This window comes from Ailuropoda melanoleuca, chromosome 8 (assembly GCF_002007445.2).
Source record: "Ailuropoda melanoleuca isolate Jingjing chromosome 8, ASM200744v2, whole genome shotgun sequence".
Lineage (NCBI taxonomy): Eukaryota > Metazoa > Chordata > Mammalia > Carnivora > Ursidae > Ailuropoda > Ailuropoda melanoleuca.
In genome coordinates this window covers 117305944-117328329 of record NC_048225.1, presented here as the reverse complement: position 1 = coordinate 117328329, position 22386 = coordinate 117305944, and the positions used below count along the sequence as shown (strand labels likewise).

General features: G+C 38.1%; 1 protein-coding gene across 2 annotated transcripts in view; it reads left to right on the top strand.

Annotated features, from left to right (window-relative positions):
* Positions 1–22386, top strand: part of EPRS1 (glutamyl-prolyl-tRNA synthetase 1) — a 66403-nt gene that overhangs the window by 33806 nt on the left and 10211 nt on the right. The window contains exons 17-28 of one of the 2 annotated variants that reach the window (XM_034667199.1): positions 372–468; positions 5534–5890; positions 13332–13559; positions 14566–14828; positions 16470–16521; positions 16978–17187; positions 17559–17631; positions 19335–19414; positions 19645–19746; positions 20443–20598; positions 21090–21287; positions 21680–21853. In XM_034667199.1, coding sequence (XP_034523090.1) covers positions 372–468; positions 5534–5890; positions 13332–13559; positions 14566–14828; positions 16470–16521; positions 16978–17187; positions 17559–17631; positions 19335–19414; positions 19645–19746; positions 20443–20598; positions 21090–21287; positions 21680–21853 — 1990 coding nt within the window. Of the gene's footprint in view, positions 1–371; positions 490–5533; positions 5891–13331; positions 13560–14565; positions 14829–16469; positions 16522–16977; positions 17188–17558; positions 17632–19334; positions 19415–19644; positions 19747–20442; positions 20599–21089; positions 21288–21679; positions 21854–22386 lie in introns of both variants that reach the window. The other variant, XM_002920007.4, reaches the window with a different exon arrangement.

Genomic DNA, 22386 nt, shown 5'->3' with positions numbered 1-22386 from the left:
TTTACAAAAATTCTTCTGTTTGCAAGTAGATTAGGTGTGGTATGGAGATATGTTTGCTTTCAATCAAGAATGAGACTGTTAGCGTCCTCTAGTGCCATTTCTGGTGGCAGACAGAGTAGCTGTGCTTTTGTTCTGGAGTTAGTGTGTTTATAGCTATAAAAGTTCTTAAACTGGAAGGTTATAATTAGCACTCTGAATTTTTATTTACGTATTCATTCTTTTTAAACTACTCTGAAGAGCTTCTGATTTGAATAATAGGAGAATGGACTGTTTATACTTTGAGAAGCATTAACGTACCATTGAATTAATGTAGGAATTCAGTTTTAATTACTGTCACATAATTTTTTTTTGGCCCTACATTTTCTTTTTAGCCCATATAGCTGCAAAGAAGCCCCATGTGTTTTGATATACATTCCTGATGGACATACAAAGGAAATGCCAACATCTGGGTCAAGAGAAAAGACCAAGGTAGAGACAACAAAAAATGAGGTAAACATTGACTTTTATGGATATGCCTCTAATCAGCCATCTTTTTACCAGGATTTGGAATCTTTCTTTACAAGTGGTTATATCTGTCTTACTATTGATGTTGAAGACGACAGTGTCCCTTAGTTTCAGGGGTTTTATTGGAGTCTTGTCCTTGCAGAACAAGATTTTTTAGATTTAATTTTATTACATGAAAAAGTGAGAAAGAGTATATTAAAAGAATGTTTGTATAACGATTCCCCACCACCACCAGTACTGCTGCAGCAGATCCTTTTCTTTTTACATACTTTTTTTTGTTTTTAAAGTAATCTCTACACTCAAGGTCAGGCTCGAAGTCACAACCCTAAAATCACACACTCCACTGACTGAGCCAGCCAGGCGCCCCAGATCCTTTTCTTTTTAATATTGTATCTGCTTTAGTCAGGAGCATCGTGTGGAGCTGAAGAGTACATTGAACACCACCTATTCTTAGCTACTTACTTTACACATGGAGAGAACAGGAAAAATCCCTTGCCCAACATAACAAAAGTTTTATTGACAACAGTCGGGACAGTGACCAGGCTTTCTGGTTCCCTTTCTGTAACTTTCCTGTCAAACTCCAGTGCCTCTGAGAGAGGAGGTTCAAAAAGGAGAGCATGGATAGGAACTACTAGGATGAGGGTGAGAGGAAACCATCACTTCCTGCCTTTCTCTATTTCTTCTTCATCTTGGGGGTAATGCTTAATCTCTATGCTTAAGAATGAATGCAGAATCTGCCGGGCCGTCAGGGTTGGGAGGGACATTCCAGATGGAGACTTAGCTTCCCTAGCAGAGAGGATGTGGATTGGAGAGCTGGTGACACATTTAGAGAATGAGGGCCTTTATTGTGTAGGCGAAGGTCCTCAAACTTCCTCAGTTCACACAGTACCCTTGGTTCCTTGCCAATTTCTTCATGGCACCCATGGGCTGTGAAATTCCTAACAGTTCTCTTTGTTAAGTAGTTAAGTTCGGACAGATAAATGTTCATATGCCAGTAGTCCTTGGAAGACATAATATACATAAGTTGAAAGAAAAAAATGTTATTCTTAAAAGATTGTGTTTTTAAATTTAAATATTTTAAGTTTTATTTCATTCTTAGAGTGATATACTAATCAAAAGAAAAAATAATACTAGGAGCACCTGGGTGGCTCAGTTGGTTAAGCATCTGCCTCTGGCTCAGGTCTTGGACACCTGGTCATGGTCCCCCTGGGATTGAGTTGGGCACCCTGCTCAGCGGGAGGGAGCCTGCTTCTCCCTCTTCCTCTGCCTGCCACTCCCCTTGCTTATGCTGTCTCTCTCTGTCAAATTAATAAATAAAATCTTAAATAATAATAATACTTTATTTCTTTCTTGAATCTTGGACTCAGATTGGATACTACCGTGCTAATTTCCTGTTCCATAGTGATTTTCCTGTGGTATTTGATGTTAACACAGCAGCTGTGGAAATTTTAGTTTTGCAAAAACAGGACATCATTGAAAGGAATGTGACATACTCTGATGTTAAAATTGAACCATCTTGAGCTTGTAGTACATGCAGTGTTTGACAGATGTTGGTTATATTTCTCTGTTTACCTCAACTATTTAAAATACTTTGTGGCAGCACCATGAATTTCCTGTGGCCCCCTGGAGCACCTTGATGCATAGTTTGGGATCCGTAGATTTCAGATTGGCATTGATAATTTGGCAGCAGTGTAGAAAATACTTGGGTAGGTGGATTGGAAGTAGGATTAGAAGATGTTATAAGTGGTCAGGAAGCCAGAGGATGTGAGAGCAGGGAAGATATACAGTAGGACATGAATTCAGGAAGTAGAATCAGTAAGACAGTAAGTCCTAATTTTGTGTGGTTGAATAGGTAAATGAATGATAAATAATCTGAGCTAGGGAAGACAGAAACACGTGAGTTTATTAGGTATGAGTCTGGAACTATTTACGGTGGGAATGTCATGACTTGAGCTTTTAATTTACCACAAATTAAATACTGTGTGATCGCAGCCAGTCAGCTCAGTCGGTTAAGCGTCTGCCTTCGCTCAGGTCATGGTCCTAGGGTCTTGGGATTGAGCCCTGCATCAGGCTCCCTGCTCAATGGGGAGCCTGCTTCTTCCTCTCCTGCCTGCTACCCCCCTTGCTTGTATCCTCTTTCTCTCTGTCAAATAAATAAATAAATAAAATCTTTAAAAATAAATAGGGCAGTTTTCAAACTTTTAGTCTCAAGACCCTGTACACTCTTAAAAATGATTGAGGATCCCTTTCGTTTATGTGGGTTATATTTATGAGTATTCGCTATACTAAAAGTTAAAATTGACAAGTTTTTCAAAGAATTTATTAATTTGTTTTATTTATTTACTTTTAGAGAGAGAGAGAGAGAGAAAGAATTGGTGTACTCGAGGTGGGAGAGGGAGAGAGAGAATCTTAATGCATGACATGGGAAATGTGGCTACCCAGGCCCTCATTGGTCCCAGTTTCCACCAGTACCTCACAGTTTTACATATCCTGTAAAGATGTTAGTGTAACACTATTAAGTGTCTGTGGTTTTTTTTCAAATTTGTTTTTAAATTCTTGTTAGTTAACATATGGTGTAATACTGTTTCAGAAGTTTGTGTATTCTTGAGGAACTTTGTTCTACAAAGTGGCATACTAAAAATAACAGGGCTGGTTTATTAGGAAAAATAGGGTTGGGACAAAACACTAAGAATCCATGCGTCTGCTATAGTTTCCGTCAAGTGGCGGCTGGTTGGCAGTCACCAGGGGCTCAGCTAGCCTGGACACCCACAGTGGCTCCCTCACGTGAGTGGCAGTTGATGCCGACTGTTGGCTAGGAAAGGGGAAGTGTCACACAAAGCAGCTACAAGTCACCTCTTCAGCGTGGTAGTGTCAGGGTAGTGAGACTTCATATAGGACAACTCAGGGCTCCAGAAGTGAGTGTCCAGTGGACATGGTGGAAACAGCATTGCCTTTTATGTTTTAACCTTGAAAATCTCACATGGTGTCATTTCTGCCATGCTCTTGGTCTGAGTACTTCTAAGGTTTCCCAAATTCAAGGGGAGGGGATAGACCCCACTTCTTGATGGAGGGAGTGTCAGAAAGTTTGTGGATATGTTTTGGAACCTGCGCAAATCCTAATAGCAGTTCAAGTACAGTTGACTAGTGTTGGTATCCAACACTGAAGGCAGCCTTAAGCCTTAGGGCTAATGTTCTCTCCTCTGATATGTAGGTCTTTGAGGGTGTTTGCGTCTAATAGAGAGCAGTATCATCAGAATTAAAGTCTGACTCCGCCTGGATCCTGCCTCATCCTTTTTTTTTTCCTTGTTTTTGAAGCTGAGGAGGATAGCTCTTTGAAATTTCTTCATCTGCACTTGCACCTTCCTTAGATGGGTTAATGTTATGGTAAACAGTGTTTTTAAAGTACTGCCTGCACTCAAGGAAGCCACTCCTTTGGTTTTGTTTTGTTTTGTTTAGATTTTATTTATTTGGGGAAGAGAGGGAGAGAGCACAAGCAGGGGGGAGGGAGAAGCAGACTTTCCGCTGAGCGGGGAGCCTGATAATGGGGCTTGATCCCAGGACCCTGGGATCATGACCTGAGCCAAGGCAGATGCTTAACTGACTGAGTCACCCAGGTGCCTGAAGGAACCTTCTCTTAATTGTGAGAAATCTTTTTCCTGTATGTTTCTTTGACATCAAACATTAACGTACTGGAAGAAATCACCACAAGGTGGTGTGATTTTTCAGTGTTACCCTAATACCTTTAATACTGTTTCCCTGTTTACTAGGCATGAATGAGTCAGTTCAGTTTATCAAAAATAAGTAGAACAGAATGATACATTTTTGATACAGAATGGCTCCGTTTATTGTATTCTTGCTTCACTGTATAATATGCATTTATATGTGCATATTAACATTTATGGCTGTATGTTCCAAGGGAGTAATTTTGAGTATATGTGTTTTTTTTTATTTACTTATTTTTTAATAATCTCTATGCTGAGTACAGGGCTTGAACTCACAACCCTGAGATTAAGAGTCGCATGCTCTACCATCCGAGCCAGCCAACCACCCCAAATGTATGTGGTTTTTGACTTACATGTTGACTTCAGAACCTAACCCCCATGTAAAATGTAGCTAAAGCCCATTCAGAATGCTGGATGTGGGATCAGGACAGAGTTCCAGAGGTGAAACATTTTGGAGCTAATAAACATGACTCATAAATATGGATTAAGGGGAAGACAGTTAAAGAAGAAAGTCACGGGGAAGGTATGATGTGAGCTGGATTTCAAATTTGGATAGGGTGGAAAGTTTTCTAGGCAGAAGGAAATCATGACATTGAGAATAAAAAATAGCATAGTTATTCAGTACCCAGAGATCATTTTAGTGAACATATCTCTGGGTTTATTGTATATACTTATGTATAATCACATGCCCGGAAATATGTAATTTTATACAAAGATGGAATTGTTCCATAGTAATGAGTTAAAATTGTATCACAGTATTTCATGGAGGTCTTGCTTGTTATCAATCTAGATATTATCTCTTTAACACTTCCTGAAACTTACTGATACTCACTTTTTCCCAGCCTTTGTAACTAAAAGCTTTAAGAAGATTTATTACCTTTTATTTTCCCATCACACTGATGGATTCAATACAGTTACTTTTCTTTTAAAATAGTTAAAACCAGAAATAGCTTATGTAATTCAAGGTCACAGAGCTAGTGTGTGATGGAACAATGATTTATTCCCATATCTTTTAGATGTGTCATAATTTCTTTAATCCCCTAATGGTAAGGATTTAGGTGATTTTCAGTTTTTAACTATGATAAAAATGTTTCAGTGCATATCCATGTGCCTCTACCTTTGTTTACTTCTGTCATTTTTCATTAGGATAAGTTTTCAGGAATGAGATTATTTACTTAAACTTTTTAAGGGATTAAAACTTAAGTTTTTAGCATGAAATGCTATATGACGATCAATCTGATACAATTTTGTGAGAGGACATTTAAACACGAATTAATTATTTCACTTTCGGTTTTCCGCGTCTGTAGCCGACTACTCCTTTTAAGGAAAGACCAGGTCCTTCTTTGGATAATACTTGTGCTCCATCTGAGGATTCCTTGGTCCTGTACAACCGAGTGGCTGCTCAAGGGGATGTGGTTCGTGAATTAAAAGCCAAGAAAGCAGCAAAGGAAGATGTAGATGCAGCTGTAAAACAGCTTTTGGCTTTGAAAGCTGAATATAAGGAGAAAACCGGCCAGGAATATAAACCTGGAAATCCTCCTGCAGTGGTACAGGATGTTTCTTCTAAGTCATCAGCAAGTACTGTGGACAGTAAATCTCTCTATGAGGAAATTGCTGCGCAAGGGGAGGTGGTTCGTAAACTGAAAGCTGAGAAAGCCCCCAAGGTCAGTATCCTGGAACGACTCGAGACAATGCCGTGAGGAAGCTCATGAATTCAGACGGTGTAGGGTGGCGGTAGTCTCGTCTTTTAAGACATATTGTTTATAGCCGCTTGAATATTTTGGCAGAACAATCCACGCTTACTGATAACCTGCTATGTGCCAAGCTCTAGAAATACCGACGAAGAAGCAGCTCACCATCTAGTGTGGGGGAGGGTGTCGGGGAGGAAATGCACACACTGTGATCCACGTGATGTGACTGTAATCCTGTGTGATGTGTAAGTTGTTCTCAGAGGCGTTTGTGGTTGTAAGTGGCAGGGAAGGAGGAAACTATTCATAAAGGATATTGAAAATAGTCCTGAGGAAGAGGAAGCCCTTTATGTGTGAAGAGAGTTCAGAGAAGACGCTCTTTAAGTGTAGATCCATGGTTCTCAGGCTTCGTTGTGCATCAGAATTATTAGAGAGCTTGCTAAAGCACACATTGTAGGGTCCCACCTCTTGAACTTCTGCTTCGGTGAGTCTGGAGTATGGAGAGAATATGCGTCGGTAAAAAGTGGTCCAGGGTATGGAAGACACGGACCAGCAGAGGCAGAGAGGTATGAAGGTTCAAGGTGTGCTCAGGGAACAGTGTGTCCATTTTTTGGCCAGTGACCATTTCCAGTTCTTCATAGGGGAACCCTCAAGTGATAACGAACTTTTGACTAAAGAACGTATCTTATTCTTGTTTTAATTATAATTCTTTATGCAAAGCATTTAGCCAAGTGGTCGGTGGCACTAAGTGTGGAACAGGATTGTTTGTTGTAAGAGACAAAAGGAATGGCATCTGTGACAGAGAAAGGTCATATGTTTTTTTAATTTTAAAGATTTTATTTACTTATTTTAGAGAAAGAACACACATGGTGGAGCAGAGGCAGGGAATGAGGGAGAGGGACAAGCAGATTCCTGCAGAGCTCGGAGCCTGGTGCACGGGGCTCGATCTCAGGACCCTGAGATCATGACCTGAGCTGGAACCAAAAGTCAGACGCTTCACCAACCGAGCCACCCAGGCTCCCTGAGAAGGGTCATATTTAATAATCACGATACACAGTTCTATTCAAACAGTAGTGTAGCTCTAAAACATGACCAAATGGATAGTGCTATAACTGGGTATAATTCAGTCTCTCATAGGCTTCCAAAAATTATATGCTCTGGGCTGTGACGTGAACACAGAGGTATGGTGAACCCTTGGACTTGACTTCTGTGACTAGAGGAGGTTTGTTCTTGTTGGGATCTGTTGTCCCATCAGCATCCTGGGCTTTGGTTGGAGAAGAATGGAGTAAGAGGTTACAGTTTCCTCATCTCATTTACAAGTTCCTAGGCATCTGCCTGGGAACTGTGCCCCTAAGATTCTTTCTTTCTTGGACAATTGACCTCTGCTGAAGAGAGAAAATGCTTTGGGGAGATCTTGGAGATTTGTTCTAGAAGTTAATATTTTTCTCTCCATCGTGAAGTGTGGAGAAATCTTTTTTCTCTTTAGTGTGCCTGTTGGAAGTCCTGCAGACCTATGATGATCTTCAAATAGCTCTGCTTCTAAGAATAAAGCCTGCAGCTTAGGATGTAAATCCTTGATAGTTCCTGCCCTTCGGGGAGGTTAAGAGTATTTTTTACTCAAGATCAGACACAAGCTAGGGACCCCTTTCTAGATGTAATTTGAGGGGAAGGGCTTTTGGTTCTGAGTAGAGTGCATTGAGGTTCTGTGCTGATTCTTGGTCAGGAAGTGACGTGGGGTAGAAACAGCAGCAACCATTATACTTAGAGCAGCAGCCGGCTACACCTCCCGTCTCATTGGGTTAATGGATTATATCCTACTTCCCTGTAATAGCATGGTCAAGCTTATGAAAAGTCAGCCTATGGGTAAAAAAATCTAAATTTCTTTGATAATTAGGCAGCTACTTTTATTAGGTACTTTTTGGTAATGATAAATGTGATACTGAAATGAATCTGACTTTAGCTTAACCTACATCACTGAATGCTTACAGTGCACCATATCTGTGTTTCAAAATACTGCTTACTGTTTTTTTCTTCTCTGAATGCTAAGAGTAGTAAATAGTGCTCTCTCCTGTTCTAGAGAATCAACCCAGTTCCTAGGAACGGAAGTATTTTTTAGACTACATCTGGCACCGTGTATTGAATGCTGTTACTATTTTCGCACTTAATCCACACAACAGCCATGTTCAATAATGTTCAAATAATACTTTTTTTTTTTAATGATTTTATTTATTTTTTGGAGAGAGCACAGAGGGAGAGGGAGAGGGAAAAGCAGACTCCCCCCTGAGCAGAGAGCCTGATGTGGGGTTTGATCCCAAAACCCTGAGATCATGACCCAACTGAAGGCAGACGCTTAACCGACTGAGCCACCCAGGTGCCCAATACTTCTTTTTTTATTTGTTGGTTTTAGTAACCAGTGAGAAACTCAATATGAAGGTAATTTCCTGAAGTTTACAAAGCCTAGATTCAAAGTTTGCGGTCAGATTCCTAGGTTATTTTTAATTAGAGGTGATGGTGGTGGGGCATTACATTATGAGTACCAGAGGGTTATGGTTTTACTAGTTTATTAATTTATTAAGCAAGTCTGTGCTTATTTTACATTAATAATTTATCTAAGCCCCTTAACCGTTCCATTTCCTACAAAAATAGTTCTTCTGTGAAGTCATGTTCAGTTATAAAGAAGGTAATCAGCTGAGGATTTATAGTTACAGGCTTCTATTAGAATATTTCCTTCTTCATTTGTCCATTCTTCTGTCCTTCTCCCCGCCTCCCTCCTGCTTCAGGATCAGATAGTAATTCTGTGTAAGAACCTCTGAGCATAAAGGCAGAGCATAAGCAAAGGTGGGCAAGGAGTGAAAACTTGAATAGCTTCAGTTTCTCTTTCAAGTCCACCTTCTGCTCCTCTTTTTTCTCTTGCTCCGTAGGTTGTTGCAGAACAGTGGATCAGGCAGATATAGTTGTGAGTTGCACCACAACTGAGGGTACGCTGAAGATAAAATAATTCTGAATGCTTGAGTTACTTTAAAAACTGAACTCACTTTTCAGATTGGAAATACTAACTTTTAAAGTCCGAAAGTTATGGTTTCAAAAAATAAAATTTTGCTTTCGAACACATTTCTCTGATTTGAAATCTAGATAAATGCAGTTTAAACATGGAATTTTAGTATTGCTTGAAATGGGAGCCAGAAAATGATAAATTAAGGGCTTTATGGAATACAACACTTTAAATTCTGGGACCGTGTTTGGCCACCTATGGCCTGCCCCTGTGTTTTGTAAGTGAAATTTTACCGGATTACAAGCGCACTTTGTAGTTTACATATTGTCTAAGGCTCTTTCCCTGCTGTTGCTGCGGAGTCCAGTAGTTACAACAGACCCACAAAACCTACAATATTTTTTACGTGGCCATGGCCCTTTATTGGAAAAATCAGCTGATCCATCCCCTAGAGGACAGAGATTTGAGGACCTCTATAGGAATGACTTTCTTAATTGAAATAATAAATGGCAGCAAAATCAAATGATTATTATGCTAAATAGAAACAATAATTCACGGTTGTTTCATCTTGTCATTAGCAGCCTCTTTTTGTCAGATCCCATCTGTGTGACTGGGTGCTGGTCATCTTACTTCTGCATTTGTAGCATTTGATTCATGGCACCTTGTAGTTATGCCCCCAGTAATTCAGCTTAAATATTCCGACAGTCTTTGCCCTTTTATATTTTATACCAGTGTTTTTTGTTTTGTTTTGTTTTGTTTTTAAAGACTTTATTTATTTGACAAAGAGAGAGACAGCCAGTGAGAGAGGGAACACAAGCAGGGGGAGTGGGAGAGGAAGAAGCAGGCTCCCAGCAGAGGAGCCTGATGTGGGGCTCGATCGCACAGCACCAGGATCACGCCCTGAGCTGAAGGCAGATGTTTAACGACTGAGCCACTCAGGCACCCCTACACCAGTGTTTTTGGTTTTGAAAATCCAAATCAGGGGCACCGAGGTGGCTCAGCCGCTAAGCGTCTGCCTTCGGCTCAGGTCCTGATCCCAGGGTCCTGGGATAGAGCCCCGCATCAGGCTCCCTGCTCAGCGGGAAGTCTGCTTCTCCCTCTCCCACTCCCCCTACTTGTGTTCCCTCTCTTGCTGTCTCTCTCTCTCTCAAATATATAAATAAAATCTTTAAAACAAAAAAATCCAAATTACAGCTTATCAGGAGAGGATACACATTGTTATGCCCCTTTGATAAACAGGCTGTCCTGGAAAACCACTGCCCCTCACCCCCACCCCAAATAGCCTTAATTCTAAGGCCAAAAAGTAAAGATTGAAGGGGGAGAAAATCAGAAGAAACCAACCCATTCTTTCCCTTGACAAATTTTGAGCTTCCTGTTTGGAATTTGTGTGTAATGGGTTTCTGCTATATCTGTATTTGGTGTTTAATACAAGCTTGCTTTTGCTCTAAGCAGGTATAAATCCATCCATCTTGTGAGACAAGACATTTCACAAGACTGACTACAGCTTAGGGATCTTCTAGGAAAATCTGAGGAGTTTGTATGATTGATTTGTATCAGAGAAAAGTAGCAGATACATTCTGATTTAGGAAAACGAACCCGTTGCGGAATTGAGAAACGGCAGAGCAGGTGTTTCAACCCAGATTGCCTCCAGAGTCCGGGCCCTCTGTTGTGCTGGATTGGCTCCTGCGGTTCGGGTTCAGTAATTGGGCTGTTCCTTATAGGATTAGGCATTTAAGCGAAATATAGAACTCTAGTCAGTTGACTTAGGAAAAAACCCAAACACCTTGCGTTGAAAACCTGTGAACTTCTAGTTCACTAAATCTCCTAGCCGACTTTTTTACATGATACAGGCTTCATTACTGCCCCTCCCCAATTTGGGAGAATTCCCTCTTTGGATTATTACTCATCTCCCACCCCACCGTGAGAATCTATGTCATCATCGGGGAGTCTTTATCACTGATGTGTGCAGGTGTCTTTCTCTCTGAGAAAGGTGGGAGAACATCTATAGACTTGGAAAAAATAGGTGAAGTCAGAAAAAAGTACTTTTTTAAAAAGCTGTTTTCATTGATAATTGAGGTGCTCCAGCCATTCTCTTCTTACATTTACAATGGTAATGTTAGGTTTTTCTTCTTAAAAGTTCTTTCCTTCCCCACGGAGAAATGTTTCCATCTAGTGGCTGCTGCCTAAATAGCTGTTGGGCACTTTTCTAAATGTAACCAGGTGAGTTCTCTCCTGTCTTCAGTCTGATTCTCAGGTTGTGTGCACTTGCTCAAATTCCCATCTTAACCTCTCACAGAAGTTTTTTTTTGTAGGCTGTTTCCTTTCTCATTCATCAGCAGTTATTTATTGAAAACTCTTTGTGTTCGTATTGGCATATGTTAGTTTCAAACACTGTGTCCACCAAGAACTTAAGATTTATCAGCACCTGCTTTGGAGGCTTCTGTTGTTTAATCTTATATCAAGTAGTACTGTCCAGTTTTTCTTTGTAAATGCCTTTTGTTCCAGAAAACTAGAGTATTAAAAGAGATTCTTTTTTCCTTGTTTCTTCGTGGAAACGAGACGTTAAGTAAGAATCAGAGATCTCTTTTGAAAATGCAGTTTTCATGTCATGTTAGCAGTAGATCACAGACTCTAGAATAAGCCCTGGATTAAATCCTGGCTCTCCTACTACTTATTGTGTAACTCTGGGTAAGGTATTTAATCTTATTTCTTTTTTTTTTTTTTTTTAAAGATTTTATTTATTCGACAGAGATAGAAACAGCCAGTGAGAGAGGGAACACAAGCAGGGGGAGTGGGAGAGGAAGAAGCAGGCTCATAGCGGAGGAGCCTGATGTGGGGCTCGATCCCATAACGCCAGGATCACGCCCTGAGCCGAAGGCAGATGCTCAACCGCTGTGCCACCCAGGCGCCCCTAATCTTATTTCTAAGCTTTACTTCTATAAAATGAGTTAGGGTTATTTGGAAAAATAAAATGATCCACGTAAAACGCTTAGCATAATGTCCAACACAGAGTAAGTAAATAGGCCATAAAATAATAGTGATAGTTTTTTTGTATTGATAATGCTAATTCTAATTCAGGAATCTTTAGATACCTTCTAAATCATCAGAGAAGACTGCATAGAGAGCAGTATTATTTCACTGTTTTGGAAAATAACCTGAATAAATTACTTAGTTATCCAGTGTTCCATTTCTCAATTGTAGGAGATAAAAGTGTATATAATTCTACTCTATTTTTAGAATATCATTTAGTAGTAAAGTGATTTGTCCATTTTAATTTTCCTTTATAATATTTTGAATTATAATCTTGCCAAACAAGGTTTTTTTTTCTTTGTGAAGGGTGTGCCACTTGACTTCAGACTCTGGTCTGATTAATTGTGTCTTATTCCTTAGGAGTTGGTAGATTCTGTTGTGAAAATGCTTATAAACTTGGAAACTAGGGTAATTTGGACACACTTTTCCTCTCTCTGATTGATGGGATGGCTTTTCAGTGGTGTATTGGTCTGTGCTTAGGTAGTACTGCCATTCAGGTAAAGTGTTCAGCCTTTGTCCTTTGCGTTGTCCTTCTCTGCTAGAATCATAAGTATCTCAGCTGGGCTGAGTATTTTGTTCTTTTTCATTATGATTACATTGAAGTATCAGAGGATGATGTATATACTTTAATGTCTAATTAAAACCTCAACATACTGGGGTTCCTGGGTGGCTCAGTTAGTTAAGCGTCTGACTCTTGGTTTCAGCTCAGGTCAGGTTCTCAGGGTCATAAGATCGAGCCCTGTGTTGGGCTCCATGCTGAATGGGGAGTCTGCTTCTCTGCCGCCCTCTCTCCTTCTGCCCCTTCCCCTGCATGTGCTCTCTCGCTCTCTAAAATAAGTAAATCTTAAAAAAACAAAAAAAACCTCTATATACCATCTCATTTTATTGTAAATTTTTAAAAGAGTAATGTAACTATTCTTTAGTTGGGCCCAAGCTGTGGTTTGTTTGTTTTGTGCTGTATTTAGTGTTTGTTTAGTAGGCTAATGAAAATAAGGTTTGTGTAGCAAAGCCATTAAGCTGATCTTCATTCTGATTTTGTAATTTCTGACTCCAGTATTTATAGACCTAGGGCTTGGACACTGCCAGTTTGCCTAGATATTCTGTTATTTATTTGTCTGTTTACGTATGTTAAATGGGAACTTAAAGTGCTATATGTGTGTTTATGTTTATTTTTATGTTTGTATATAGGATTATATGATTTATATTTTTAACTTTTTTTTTTTTTTTTAGCTTTGATCTGTTATTTTATAAGTGAACTCCTTTGTTGCTTGGGGTCCTCCATGATGATTATTTATAAGAATGCTTTGGTGGTAATTAAGTTTTAATAACCATTGATTTTCAGAAATTTTCAGAAATTTCAGACAGTTTTAAATAATTGTTTTTTGTCTTTTATTTCAGGCTAAAGTAAATGAAGCTGTGGAATGCTTACTCTCTCTGAAAGCTCAGTATAAAGAGAAGACTGGAAAGGAGTACATTCCTGGTCAGCCTCCATTATCTCAAAGTTCAGACTCAACCAACAGCTCTGAGCCTAGTGGTCCAGAAACACCAGAAGCCAAAGTACTTTTTGACAAAGTAGCTTCTCAAGGAGAAGTTGTTAGAAAACTTAAAGCTGAAAAGGCCTCTAAGGTTAGTGTGGTATTTTGTTTGTATTTTTGTTTTTTACATGACAGACTATTTTCTTTGCCCGGAACACTTTCTGGCCCATCAAATCTAAGTTCTGCTCGTATATTTCAGTTCTCAACCTTTGTCTAGGGTATTAGAGAAGCTTTCACTGATCACTTCTCTCTCTCTCTGTATTTGACTCGACATTGTCATAGGACTGCCTTTCTCTGACATTGTGCCTACACACTGTGTTTTAGCTGTTGTCTGCTTCTCTCTAGTCTGTGAGATCCTAGAGAATAGGGACCAAGACCCCAGCAGTGCCTGGCTCATTATAGGCCTGTGGTGCACGCTCTTGTTTTACTCGTTCTCCTCACGCTGAGTCAGTCTCAAATGGCAAGTGTTATTTTGAGCTCTGGTGTAGTCTGTGCTAATTATATTCTCTTCATTGGAGTAGGATTTTTTCCATACAGATTTGTGAATGGAAAACAGTACATTATTACAGGTTTTAAAGTTTAACCAGTAATACAGAAACTTGATTACTGTCATCTTTATGATTATGAAATGTTGAACGTATGTAGTGTAATGGCCCTAACTTAAATTGCAGTGGAATACATGTTACGTACTAGAGCTTTCTGATAGAACTTCCTGTGATGGTGGAAGTGTTTGTAGCAGTTGTCCCGTCCCGCAGTCACTAGCCACGTGTCACCACTGAAGACTTGAAATGTGGCTGTTGTGACAGAGGAACTGAGTTTTCAATTTTATTTACTTGAATTTAAATAGCCACATGTGGCTAATGACTCCTGTTCAGACAGTGCAGTTACAGTACTGTGTTTCAGTCCCTCTTTTGTACAATTCTGTCATATTTTTTTGTTTTCAGTAGTTAGTATATTTAATGTTCTCCACGCTTACCACATTCCCCTCTGCCTTCACTTATGTTTTCAAATCTGCTTAGGAAGCTTTGGACATTGGTGCTTAGACAGTGATTTGAATGAAATATTATCTTCTCTTTTCCTCTTTTGTTAAACTAAAGGATCAAGTAGATACGGCTGTGCAGGAACTCCTTCAGCTGAAAGCACAGTACAAATCTCTGACAGGAGTAGAGTATAAGCCTGTCTCTGTCACTGGGGCTGAGGACAAAGATAAGAAAAAGAAAGAAAAAGAAAATAAATCTGAAAAGCAGAATAAGCCTCAGAAACAAAGTGATGGCCAAAAGAAAGACTCCTTTAAAAGCCAAGGAAGTGGACTGTCATCCAGTGGAGCGGGAGAAGGGCAAGGACCTAAGAAACAGACCAGGTAATAGAACATGGAAGCTTCATTCCAAGTGAAGCAGTTGTGAAGGAATTCAACTCTGAAACTATTTTTTAAAAAACAGACTTTGGTTAGTTTGACTGTCATGTGAAGTTGGAGAATGATAGAGGTATAGTGCCAGCAAATAGCTTTTGTTAATTTTCTATTTATTTAGGTAACAAATTTGTTTGCTTGGTTTCAGGACTCTCAGAATATAAAAAGTTCGGTGAAATCTCATTCCCATGCTTGTATCCCATCTTCCCAGCTTCTCCTACCACCTTAATGAATTGGTAACCACAGCTAGTTTCCTCTGTAACCACTGAGAGATCATTTGGCTCCACAAATGAAAACAAGTATCTATAAATGTTCCCCTTTTCCTCCCTTTTAACACAGTTGGTAGCCTGACAATATTCATTGCCTTACAACTTAACCAAATTTTTCAGATGAAAATTTTTCATGGTGGCTAAATGACAACTTCACTCTTGATAGGATTTCAAGTTTGGTAGGATAATATAAAACAAAAGCTGTTTAAAAGACAAAACAGTGAAATAGATGATGTTTGAATATATTCCAGTTCATATGAATAATTTGATGTCCCTGTCCGTAATCCCCATGGCAAAATTAGGGTAGACTTTGTGCTAGCTTCCTGCAGTGGCTTAATACAAAGGTAACGCTATCATTAGCAACTGCTATTGTGAGATTGTGTGTGTGTGAGAGAGAGATCTTTTGGTTTTAGGTTTGTTTAAAATTCTGCCTCTTAACTCTCACATCATACATGCAATGTCTTCTTAAACAAGAGAACATAACAGTTGTTTTTCTTCTGCATTGACTGAGTAATCAGAATTATAGTTCATAGAATAATGCAAGAGAGAACAGAACTTCTCACCTTTTACCTCTGTTTGTGGAGGGGCCAGGTTTCACGTAGGTCTCTTGAGCCACGTCAAAGTGAAACAGTGGAGAAGTCAGCTATAAGTACATTAAGATTTTAAGCCAATAAAGCCTTGTTTGTAAACAGGACTGATAGGTGATTTTTTCTGTGTGGATCGTAAGACCACAGTTCTTGAATAATTACTGGTTTCAAGAAAAGGATCATCGTCTAGAATAGTTTTTTATTGCAGATCTAACTTACTTTGCATCTGTCTCTGCAACTTTTACTTACTGCAATTAAAAGAAAAATTTGTAGACTGTGTACGGATTATATCTACTGATGTGTGCACACATACACAGCCGTTGTTTTCATTACTCTTTACATGTCACTTTCAGTGGGACGGCGATCTTGATAATTATGATGTTTTCTGGACTGAGTTTGGCGAAAGATTCTTCTTACTTTTTAGTGACAGAATTCTATGTGAATAAATTCTGTCTTTACTACAAATACATTATCTTATAAAGAACTTTGTAGAAGAGATGTCTGCATGAAAATTATAGCTTTTGCTAGCTTGACATTCCTAGTTCTTTGTGGGCAGCATCTTACCACCTTTTAAGAGGCTAAAACATTATCTTGGGAATGAATATACAAGAGTGATAAATATGGAAATAACTCATATTGAAGAAAAACCTCTTCTGTTTTGAACTTCAGAAGTTTGTTTCCATTGAGCATAAAAGCAGTTGATGAAGGGACTCATATTTTATTTTTCATATCTACAGGTTGGGTCTTGAGGCAAAAAAAGAAGAAAACCTTGCAGATTGGTATTCTCAAGTGAGTATCCATTCAGTTTGTTTTCATGTTTTAAATTTCTCGAAGACTGATTTGTATTTAGATTCTGAAAGTCCAGACACAAAGTAGTGTATGATGTCATTAATAACATATGGTCTAGCCATTTGTGTCACAGTTTTCAGAGCATGTTCACATAAAGCAATGAATTAAGAAGTAGCCCTATGAGATAGTCATTATTCTTTTTTTTTTTAATGGCGAGGTAAAGGGATTAATCCAAAGTCACAAAGATAGTAAACAGCAGAAGCAAGATTGGAATTCAAGTCTTCAGAGATTAAGCTTGGTGCTTCTCACTACAGAAAAGCCCATTTTACACGCATTAAGGGGATGCACCAACAGTGGGAGCCTCCAGATTTGAAGCTTGGTTATCATTCACTTGGCACTTGTATTATAATTTTGGTTTAATTTAGGCTTCAAAGACCATGTTTTTCTTTTAAAAAGGTCATCACAAAATCAGAACTGATTGAATACTATGATGTAAGTGGCTGCTATATTCTCCGTCCCTGGGCGTATTCCATTTGGGAATCCATCAAGGACTTTTTTGATGCTGAGATCAAGAAACTTGGTGTTGAAAACTGCTATTTCCCCATGTTTGTGTCTCAAGGTGCATTAGAGAAAGAGAAGACTCATATTGCTGACTTTGCCCCTGAGGTAAGTTAGCTTGCTTTGTTTATTTTCGCAGTTTTCTCTCATAAACTTGAAAGTGTATTTTCAGTTCACACTTGAGCAGTAATTTAAATGGCAAGACCGATTTAGAGAAATATAAAGCCATTAAAAAATATGTACATATTTCTACCTTCAGGACAAGTTATGATTCTATTTGTTACATTAACTGGCTCTTACTTTTTGCTAAATATTTAGAAGGACAGTAAGTATCTCCTTTTCTTACCAGGAACAGCAGCAATTATTTTAATTGGCCTTAATTTCTGTAGCAAAAATTGAAATAGAAATTTGCCTGTATTTGTGCTGTTTCTCTGAAATGCTATTTAAAAAATGTATGGAAAATGATTTTCTCTCACTAGGTTGCTTGGGTTACAAGATCTGGCAAAACAGAGTTGGCAGAACCAATTGCCGTTCGTCCCACTAGTGAAACAGGTGAGGATGGGCCTTGGGGCACCGGAGAGCACTAGAGACGGCTTCTAGAGTCACCTCAGTGTTGATTTTGTGTTTTTATGATCCTCCTTGACAGTACACAGTTTAATGAATGTTGATAAAGATGAATATGTACTGAAGTTACATAGAATTTTATTCTCAGTGCAGTAAACATTGCAGAGCTCTTAATCATTAGAATAAAGTGTTTTGTTTTTAAATTTTATTTATTTATTTTTTAAAAGATTTTATTTATTTATTTGACAGAGAGAGACAGCCAGCGAGAGGGGGAACACAAGCAGGGGGAGTGGGAGAGGAAGAAGCAGGCTCATGGCGGAGGAGCCTGACGTGGGGCTCGATCCCATAACGCCGGGATCACGCCCTGAGCTGAAGGCAGGCGCTTAACCGCTGTGCCACCCAGGCGCCCCCGTTTTTAAATTTTAATCATTTTTTATTTGATACTATAAGTTTTCAGAACTTTACAAGATTTATTCTTAGAATAGTTTTAAATCTTGGAATTGATTATTAAGTTTGCCAAATACTGATATTTTATGCCATGTTTTCTTACAAATTTTGTAGTCATTTTAATATAACATTTATATTTGTATAGGGTTTTTGTAGGTTACTGATTTTATTTATTTATTTATTTATTTATTTTTAAAGATTTTATTTATTTATTCGACAGAGATAGAGACAGCCAGTGAGAGAGGGAACACAAGCAGGGGGAGTGGGAGAGGAAGAAGCAGGCTCATAGCGGAGGAGCCTGATGTGGGGCTTGATCCCATAACACCGGGATCACGCCCTGAGCTGAAGGCAGACGCTTAACCGCTGTGCCACCCAGGCACCCCTGAGTGATTTCATTTATATATTGTATTCTTACAATAGTGAGTGAGAGAGGTGGAGGCAGCGATTGTAATCTCCATTTTGCAGATAAAAAGAAAAAAAGGTCTCTGAAAGGTTTTTGGGTTTGTCAGTGTTTTCCAAAGTAATTATCCATCTTTAGAATGAAGGATTATTTACTCTTTACTTCATACTTCTGGTGATAGTCTTGTATAATGTTATAAGGATGCATTAATGAAATTATGACACCAGCTGTTTTCTGACTGGCAGAATTTTTAGTAATTCTAGATAGTCATGAGTAGTCTGTGATTAGACAGACACCTTCACTTAAATAAACAGTTCATGGCAAAGAACTTTCATACTGTGGGTAGATGCATTAGATAGATTTAATCTGACTCTTAGTTCTAATAGATAACTGTGCTGGATTCAGCAAGTCATTTAGCTTCCCTATGCTCAGATTTCACATCTTTGATACTAAGAGTGTGATATCAACTTTGTGGATTGAACGTGGGAACTAAACAGCATCATAAGTGCAAAGAATTTCAGAGAGCATGGTATATGCTGTAAGAGCTGCACTTAGTGTTTTTGAAAATAAAACAGCTGAAAAGGAGTCAGATGTGAAGTGTCAGTTTCAATGTGAAGAACAAAATAAGGTCAGATTTAGGTAGATTTATTTCCTTGACTAATCTGCTTTATGAAATAATGTAGTAATACCGTTCACTTACCATTACAGACATTGGAAATGCATTTACACAAACACAGCATTTTAATTTCTATTGACTCTGTTACTGGTGTAACTCTTACCAGCCTTCAGAGAGGAATAAAACCTTCAGTGACTAACCAATCTGTGTTTTCCTGTATCTTTTCAGTAATGTATCCTGCGTATGCAAAATGGGTGCAGTCGCATAGAGATCTGCCCATCAGGCTCAATCAGTGGTGTAATGTGGTGGTAGGTACACACTGTTTCTTATGTTCTTTCATTATTCTTCGTACTGTTTTTTTTTAAAGCACATTTTGTTTTTCCTTATTTTTATATTCAAAGGATTGGGAGAATGGAAGCATTTTTTTATCACAGTTACGGATTACAATTATGATTTCTGGTTACTTGCCACATTTAAATTGTTAATAAAAATGGAAAAGCTCTCCATAATGATCGAATTGTATTCTTGCCTCCTCTAGCGTTGGGAATTCAAACACCCTCAGCCTTTCCTACGCACTCGTGAATTCCTTTGGCAGGAAGGGCACAGTGCATTTGCTACTTTCGAAGAAGCAGCAGAAGAGGTATAAAAAGTTGTCTTCCATATTAATCATGTTCCATTTCTTTCTCCAGGCTGTGCTTCCCCCCAACTATAAGTAATGCAGTGTTATCTACTTACATAATAATCATTTAATAAGTGACTAAATTGACATTTAATATGATCTCAACATAACTTTAAAAGATAATTTCCTGATATAATTGTTACTTAAAATTTATGTACCGCCTGTTAAAAGAAAAAGAAGTTAATATAGATACACACAGACTTAAGAAACTGCTTTAGTGAGATTTTATTAGAATATGTGCAGTTTTAAATTTTCAGATGAAAATTTATTTGTACTTCCATGTATAGAGGAAATTACATATGGAAATTATAATCCCAGGGGTGAAATTAATTATTCTTCAGAAGATTTTCACCCTGGTTACTATACTGTCACACACACACACACACACACACACACACATTTATGTTTTTCACAAACTTTTTTCTTACATTCTAAATTTATGAACATTTTAAAAAGTTAACTTCTTTTACGTTACTTTGTTGAATATCTTTCTTAATAAATACACACTGGCTGCTTTAACCTTTCCATAAGAAAAGGTTTTCATTGTTTGATGTACTTTCCCACCACAGTTAGTTTTAAATCATATAGTTTTATAGATCTATAACAAATAAATACACCATAAATTTGAATAGTTTCATATTTAAAATGTTGTTACAGGTCTTGCAGATACTTGACTTATACGCTCAGGTATACGAAGAACTCCTGGCAATTCCTGTTGTAAAAGGCAGAAAGACTGAAAAGGAGAAATTTGCAGGAGGAGATTATACAACTACCTTAGAAGTGTTTATATCCGCTAGTGGAAGAGCCATCCAGGTACCGGCAAAGTGCTGCATACGGTTCATAGGTGACTGTAATCATAGCCTGTGGGCACATCCAGTAGATTTCTGTCACCAGAGAAGTAGACTCTTCCCCCCCCCAAATCAGTATATTTCATGTGCTTTCTAGACCATATTACAATTTTATGCTTATCTATCCCATTCTTAACCACTCTCTAAGGTCAGTTAAGTGAAGGCTCGTATCCTGTATTACCACAGTATGGATTCTCTTTTAGCCTTTGTAGTTGAAGTTATTCCTATGAAGGGGGCTGCTCATGGCAGTACGCTTTTGCCCTGGGTTTTTTTTTTTTTTTTTTTTTCCTAATCCTAGTCTTTTTGTTGTATCATTTATGCTTTAAAAACTTAATATTAAAAAAAATCAAGGAACATAAAACGTGTAGTGTCATTTTAAGGTATATGATCTTAGAGAAATCATTTTCAAAGGCACAATTAGTTATTAAAATTAACACTTGTATTTCTCTATTTTAGGGAGCAACATCACATCATTTAGGGCAGAATTTTTCCAAAATGTTTGAAATTATTTTTGAAGATCCAAAGACGCCAGGAGAGAAGCAATTTGCTTATCAAAACTCCTGGGGCCTGACAACTCGAACTATTGGTGTTATGACCATGGTTCATGGAGACAACATGGGCTTAGTATTACCACCCCGTGTAGCTTCTGTTCAGGTAAGGAAAATACTTCTGTTTATCATTCTTTCTATAAAATACAGTCTGGACCTCAGTATTGGTAACTATGTGTATCATTTCTATTATTGTTTTTTTGTTCTTTTAATTTTTAGCTGCTTTTTATATAAAACTTTTTTAGAAATCGTTTTTTGAAATGATTCATAATGAGTTTAATGAGATATAGTAAGTCAAATGAGAATGCATTTAGCATAGACAAGTAATGTGCAGCTGGTTGGTAGGCATTCCATGGAGATTAGAAATCACACAAGTGGATCTGTGTTAGAATGTGTAGTCCCCAGTGGGTTTTTATTCCTGGATATTATGCAGTGATATGACCGCATTACTTGTATGCTGTTTCTTTGTATAAATTTGTGCTATTGTGCTGGTTCTAGGTGGTGGTTATTCCTTGTGGCATTACAAATGCGCTTTCTGAAGAAGACAGAGAGGCTCTGATTGCAAAATGCAATGATTATCGAAAGCGGTTACTCAGTGTTAATATTCGGGTTAGAGTTGATTTGCGAGATAACTATTCTCCAGGTTGGAAATTCAATCACTGGGAGCTCAAGGTAAATTCTTCAGTTGCATCTTTTACTTCCATACTCCAAATTTGGATTTAGAATTTCTTTACATATGCTTCTATAAAATGTAAGACTTTCTCATTATTTTTCTCTGTTTGGGTAGTTGTGAATTTTTTTTCCTCTTCACTTAAATTTCACTTAATTTTCACACAGTCCGGGTCTTTGTAATAGTGATAAAGTTTATATATTTGGTAAATTTAAAATCTTTTTTGTGGAAGTTTATTTTTATTATGTTAGAATTAAAATGATCTTGAAGACCTTGTATATGATTAATAAACCTCATAGCATTGTTATACTAAAAGGTTTATACCAGAAACGTATATAATAAGTAAGCTATTTAAACAGTGAGACTGTCAGAATAATGGTGCATGGTCACCACCTTGCTGTCATTGTTAACAGCTAATCAGTAAAACATCAGAAAGTAGTAGTATACTTGGTTTTTCACACCACGTTGTTTCACACCCATTTGTTGATTTTTATTTTGTATATTCAAAGCTAAATTCTGATTTAATGTTTTTAAT